The sequence below is a fragment of the Gadus chalcogrammus genome, chromosome 18 (genome assembly GCF_026213295.1).
Source record: "Gadus chalcogrammus isolate NIFS_2021 chromosome 18, NIFS_Gcha_1.0, whole genome shotgun sequence".
In the NCBI taxonomy this organism is placed as follows: Eukaryota; Metazoa; Chordata; class Actinopteri; order Gadiformes; family Gadidae; genus Gadus; species Gadus chalcogrammus.
Genome location: NC_079429.1, coordinates 8,311,829 through 8,318,304, shown reverse-complemented (window position 1 = coordinate 8,318,304; position 6,476 = coordinate 8,311,829). Strand labels below are relative to the sequence as shown.

The 6,476-nt window shown below is 42.4% G+C and overlaps 1 protein-coding gene across 1 annotated transcript; it reads right to left on the bottom strand.

Moving 5' to 3' along the window:
* Window positions 1–3,257: 3,257 nt before the first annotated feature.
* plaub (plasminogen activator, urokinase b) lies at window positions 3,258–6,088 on the bottom strand. Its single transcript, XM_056577215.1, has 11 exons — window positions 5,954–6,088; window positions 5,787–5,829; window positions 5,579–5,683; window positions 5,317–5,470; window positions 5,135–5,232; window positions 4,961–5,017; window positions 4,651–4,840; window positions 4,392–4,543; window positions 4,172–4,312; window positions 3,922–4,070; window positions 3,258–3,822 (listed from the first exon to the last, which is right to left on the bottom strand). Exons 1-11 carry the CDS (start codon window positions 6,017–6,019, stop codon window positions 3,625–3,627), a joined length of 1,353 nt encoding a protein of 450 aa, XP_056433190.1. The 5' UTR covers window positions 6,020–6,088; the 3' UTR covers window positions 3,258–3,624.
* Between the last annotated feature and the right edge of the window lie 388 nt (window positions 6,089–6,476).

Here is a 6,476-nt window from a genome sequence, read left to right as displayed (position 1 = left end):
TCGATTGGTTTGACAGACGAAGAATGATGAATAATGAAAGTGTATCTACTTAGTAGGAACTATGATCTGTCGATAATGACGATGTTATGCATAATAAATTGTTGTCATTAAAAATAATAAAATATTCATACTTCTTTTATCGGAAGTCCACATAAATGTAGTTCAGTGTAGTTTAATAAGCATCCGTAATAATTAAAAATACAAAAGTAAACCAATACCAAATCCCAGCAGAAACCTGTCTACCCAACATCACCATGTAGGCCTAGATTCCAAATTTTATTTTAGAAAGCACAAACCACACTTATTTCTTTACAAAACCAAGACTGAACTCAACAAAGTAACGCACATTTTTGCAATTCTATCTTCCCCTTGCCCTTACACCCTGAAACAACATTTTTAGTGGCGCGAAAACCAACTGCCAGGCAAACTAGCTAAGGAATTCCCACACATCCCAAGAGGGGCTACAAGACAGCAGCTCATTTCCTAAAAAGGAAGTGACCAAAATGAAAGAATCAAGGAAGTTACTCTGTGAACCATAAGCTAAACATACAAGGGCTTGAAACATTTGCCTTCTAGTTAGGGGATATTACACAATCTGCCTTAACCACAACCATCTGAAAAAAGACACATAGCTTTGTACCACTCTCGGTATTACATGTTGAAAGTTTGAGAGCGTTGAACCAAGTTCAAGGAGGATCTGAACCCACTCACGACCACACAAAGGCACACACCACAGAATAACCACCTATAACAGCTTCGGTTCCGGAAAATATGGGTTCATCCAACCACAGTTCAACAACCCAACGTTTTGATGGCCTGAACATAATTTTTTTCCTCCCTTTGTTGAAGCAGTGGAACACAGTTATTAGAAAGGAGGTTTGATAACAAATCTTCACTTGATTTATCTTTCCTTTTCCACATTTTTCCAATAGATCCTCTTTTACATTAACAACCAAATATGCAACACACTGTACACTTTACTTTACCCCACATTGCACATCACATCACATCTCTCCCAGAGCAGTAGTGAATCTAAACATCAAACTGAACATAGACATCAAGAGAGGGGGATCCGAGCAGTTCGCTTCCGGTCTCCAGTTACTGACATGTCCCTACCGTGTGTGTGTGTGTGTGTGTGTGTGTGTGTGTGTGTGTGTGTGTGTGTGTGTGTGTGTGTGTGTGTGTGTGTGTGTGTGTGTGTGTGTGTGTGTGTGTGTGTGTGTGTGTGTGTGTGTGTGTGTGTGTGTGTGTGTCTGTGTGTCTGTGTGTCTGTGTGTGCGTGTTCTTGGGAATGTGAGTGGACAGGTCAAGATGGATGGGTGGTCTTTCCTTGGCAAGCCCTCCCTTACCGTAGATAACATCAGCGGTAGAAGGCTGTAGATGTTTGTATGGCTGAGAATGTCCTGATATAGCAGTGTAGGCAACTCTTCTATTCACCCGATTTTCTTTTAAGTTTTGGCATAAATCGGTCACATATTTTCACCGTTATGACGCTGCTGGGAACTGTGAAGTATTTAACAAGCTGCCTGGTGTTAAGAATCCTTGGTGCAGAACCCATTTGTGAATTTTCATAAGGAGGCCCAAACACTCTCTCCTGTCTCAACAGAGCAACACCAATAAGTTATTAATGAAAGAAAATAATGAAGAATAATGACAAAACAGACTATTAATCATATAACAATGTGTAAGCAGCCAGGGTGTATGCATTGGAATGTGTAAACGGTCCTCTTTAGGTAAATAATATCCCATTACAAGTCCATTCCTGTTAAGCGTGACGTACTTTATCAAGTGAAAGAGTCAGTGCTGCTATCTATGGGTGAGTTTGAGAGATGCAGCCGTGGACTTCACGTTGAACTTCTTCCGGACTGTTAAGCTTGATAGGAGCCTTGTCTCACAGAACCAGACCTCATGGTTTAAAGAGCCGGCGCGGTTGGTTGGTACCTAGCAGGTACCCAAAATGCAGGTACTAATAGTTTTCTTAAGACATTGCGATATTTGGCCTATAGCGACAAAAAAAAAACAATTGCTAAATCCAAAAATGGATTTAATGCCACACGTAGTGAATGGTTCAACCTTATCTGCATGAGAGTTTACAGTGCATTGCATAGGTCCTTTAAAGACACATTCCTTAAATAGTGAATGGATTATTTCTCCCCCCTCCTGACTCAGTTCCCTGGATCATATTTAACAGGGTCAGCTGTGTTGGGGCGTCCCGTAGTAGACTCTACGTTTGAGGGTCTCAACGGCAGCTGTCCCCTTCTGGGGCGTAGGGGGGCTTCCCCTAATCCCTGCCCCGACTCGGACGGGAGGACACCCGGACGTTGTGTAAGAGGGTTTCCCAGTTAAAGTGGAAAACCATCATCTACTCCCGGAAGCTTGTTAGAGACTTTGTCGTGACCATTTGGTTCCTGTTTTTGTAAGGAAGCATTGGTAATAGAGGTTTAGAGCACTGTTTCCCAACATTGAGGTGTGGCCTGCAGCTGCCGTTGCAAGGCTATGCATATGGGGTCATGGGAAATTGCTGATTTATAAGCTGTAAATATTGGATAAAACATTTTGGAATAAAAACAATAATCTCATACATATCCTATAGGCTCCTGACTCCTGTATATATACTAACAGACAGACATTCTGATCATTTAATGTGGTGCTTTGCACATCTGCTCACTGGGTCATTGATATTACAAGCAGATATGGATTTGGTTAAACCGATGTGTGTGAATGGAAGCAGATGTACAAAACAGTAAAAAATGTCAGATGTGAAGATGAGGTCACAGGCCAAAAAAGTTTCAGAACCCCTGTTTTACAGTAAGTTTACGTACTTTGTACATGGTATATGTTCAAACAATGGGTTTGAAATTGTAAACAATTTTAGATAAAAGTAATAGATAAATCACTTTATCTATTACAACATTTTCGTTTATGTCATCAGATAAGACATGATATTATTCATTTTTTCAAAATAAGGGCTATACTATTGAAGCAGATGGTTTCCTAATCAAATCATCTTTCTGTGGTTTTTGCTAGTATCCTGACTCTTGGCAATATTCAATATGTCCATATATGGGTTTCTTTGGCTTGGTGTTTAGTTCTTAGAATCTGTTGTACTTACTATGGCCCAAAATAAGTCTTTTGTCGGACTGACTGGTTAGATGGAGTTCACTACACAAATGTTGTTAATACTATAAGATTACTAGAGTATTCGAATTCTAGTTACCATTCAGCAGTTAATAAGGTGGAGGCAAAAATGAATCAATAACCATAAACCCATTGGAAAATATAAACACATTTATTCAATTGAAAAGCAGCATAAGAGTGAAGCAAAAACATCTACAATGAAGCACAAAAATATTTCTCAAAAATAATAATCGCTTAAAATATCAACACAAAAACCAAACTCAAACCCACTTAAAACCAACCACGGCACTGCCTACATTCCGCACTGAATGAATCGCAGCCAGCACGAAATGCATCACACACACACACACACACACACACACACACACACACACACACACACACACACACACACACACACACACACACACACACACACACACACACACACACACACACACACAGAGACACACTCCTACAGCAGATATAGTGTGTATTGTGAGGAGTTCACTTCTCAGGAGCCAGCATGGGGCTCGCTGTGAAGGAGGATAGGCCGGTTTTCTCAGCTATCCACTGGTTGTAATTGGTTACCATGGTGTACACACCTGGCCGGTTCTCCCTTGCGCAACCGTCGCCCCAGCTGACGATGCCGAAGAGGTACAGCCTGTCATCTACTTCACACACCAGAGGTCCTCCTGAGTCTCCCTGTGGTAAACAAGAAGAAGGAGCGGGGAAAAAAAAACATGAAAAAAACCTGATAAATCTCAACTCCTCTTATCAGGTTAGGACTTGCGTGATACATACCTCACACGCATCCTGACTCCAATCGGGACGAGCAGCACAAAACATATTCCCTGTGATCAGGTGGCCATAGTAGTCCTTATCCTGACACACATCCTGAGCCAAGAGAAGGACCTTGCCTTGTCGGAGGTACTGGGAGTTATACCACAGGCCTGGAGAAATCCAACACAAAACAACCCTTTTTAGGAGAGCTGTTCACAGATCGGCCAGGTTCTGTACGAGTATATGCGCATGGAACTAGTAGGTAATGCACCTTGCTGCTCTTTTCCATAGCCTGCTATCTCACATTGGATCCCTGCCTGAAGCCTATCTCCAGGCGGTGGCACACAGACCGTCCTGACTGTCCTGGTCTCATTTGCACACTGCCCAGGCCTCCCCTTCAACCTGAGCAGAGCTGGAGAAAAGCAGATCATAAGAAACTCAAATTCAAAGAGTAAAAAAAAAGTATCTAAGTATGTCGTAAGAAATCCCACCAATGTCATTGTTGTAGCTCCCATCGCTGTTGTCAAAAGCCTCGTGGACAAACACTTCATCCACCCGGAACGCCTGCTCGGAGTATGGCACGGTCTCGTTCAATGCACTCTTCCCCAAAATGACGGATAGGCGTCGAGCTTTGGTCGCCGCACTGGGTCGGGAAAAAACACACAAATGAGTATTGAATATCAGGATCGTCCCGCCAACCGTTGCACCTGCTGGAGTGACTGCTGGTGTTGAGCATGTCCCGGTTCTCACCCTTCCGGGAAGCAATGGGCGGCCGTCAACACCCAGCAGGGGGAGATCAGGCTTCCCCCGCACCGGAATAGCCTCTGCCTGGATTTGCTAATCCAAAATATTGCAGCCACCCATGGGTGGGATTCCACAGTGGCTATGGTCCCGCCCACGATCTTCATCTGCCTGCTGTTTCGCCGGCCACATGTTGATGCTGCGTGAGAGAGGAACGCCCTTTAGAAAGTTTAGACCCTTCTTGGAAAAGAGTACATGTTGTTGGAGAAAACCTTGTAGAAGAACCTTAAATGAAGTATCTCAAACACATGGACCTTACCTTTTGGTGGTTCGGGGGATGGATTCAAAGTTGGGGAAGGATCTTCCGAAGAATCACCTTTAACATCACAATGTGAAAATTCAACCAACGGAGATGCGAATAATAAAATGTATAGGTTACTCACATCTGTACATCTGTACATCTGTACATCCCTACCAAGCAAAGCAGACTTACCTGGTTGAACGTTGCAGCGGGGAATTCTGCAATTCTCTCGGGCACGGGCGCCATCCTTCCAGACGTAACACCAGGGACGCAGTCTGAACTGTAGATTTCTGGGGGAACCAAAAAAAGGTTATCAGAGTTTCGGGCCAATTAGTCCCTTAGTTAAGAGTCTTTTGAGTGGATTGCCGTCCAACCTGCAGTAGTTGTGTCTTCCTGAATTCACATCCGATGTCAAGAAGGACTCTCTGGTATGTAAGTCCCATTCCAGACATGTTCTCCCGCTCCTTGATTTGGACCTGGTGCCTCTGTAGTACAGCCCCATGCCGATAATACAGCCGTCACTGGAATCTATAGATAGGGAAAGGCCCAAATGGTACAGAAAGGATTTTAACAACTAATTTATGAGAGAAAGGGGAAGTTTTAGAGAGCAGAATTAAAGCAAGGAGTTTCACTCACCAGTTTCACAGTTGTCACCGGCAAAACCATCAGGGCACAAGCAAAACAAGTGATCTCCTCCTAGCAAAGATGCAACAGATGTGCCCCCATTTTGGCAGATTCCTCCTGAAAAAGATGAATAAATACGAGTTTTAGATATGCCTCTCTCCTGGATGCAGAGGAATCAGATAATCTTCCGGAGAGCTTCAAGCAAGAAAAGGTTGCTTACTTGAACGTCCATATAACACTGACCTCTCTTTCCTTAATAATCCCTAAAGAGATGGAGAAGAAGATTACTTTAAGACTTATTAAAAACAGGCAAAAACATTTACTTTTCAAGAATACAAAGTGCAATATAATTTTGTTAAAAGCAATGAATAATCATAACATCCTTACTGCATCGGTGGTGGATAGTGCGGCCAGGGCGCACAAAAGAAAGCCAAGCCCTTTTGTCACGTGCATTTCGTCCTAGCAGAGAGAATCAGGATGTGGACTACGGATCCACATCTGCTTGACTGTACTTGCAGGGTCTGTTATGTCTTCTTAGTTGTGAAAGTGTTAGGCGGGGAAAGAGATATGATTGGCTTACAGCGTGAAGTAATCTTTTGGCAGACCCAAAGTAGATGAGTCATCAAAACAAAATCCATAATTCTTTACTTGGAAATATGGAAATATGACAAGTATGTTTGCATACAAACAAATTACTATCTTACACTCCAATACCTGTTAATAAAAAAGGTGATAATCAGTTGATAGTGATGTCTAAGTGTTAAGTATTATAATTGATTACACTGAGTTTTAGTATTGGATATTTTGTTTAGTTACTTAAACTATAAAGATATTATATTTTAAATAGTGCAAATATCAGTATTAAGAGGACATGCTGTATGCTATTGTGCTGATGCTTCTAATGGCTACT

Coding starts and splice junctions, on each gene's coding strand:
- plaub (XM_056577215.1), bottom strand. CDS start 6,019: ATGCACGTGACAAAAGGGCTTGGCTTTCTTTTGTGCGCCCTGGCCGCA. Junction 5,830..5,953: donor CACTATCCACCACCGATGCA/GTAAGGATGTTA, acceptor CCATCTCTTTAG/GGATTATTAAGGAAAGAGAG. Junction 4,544..4,650: donor GCCCATTGCTTCCCGGAAGG/GTGAGAACCGGG, acceptor TTCCCGACCCAG/TGCGGCGACCAAAGCTCGAC.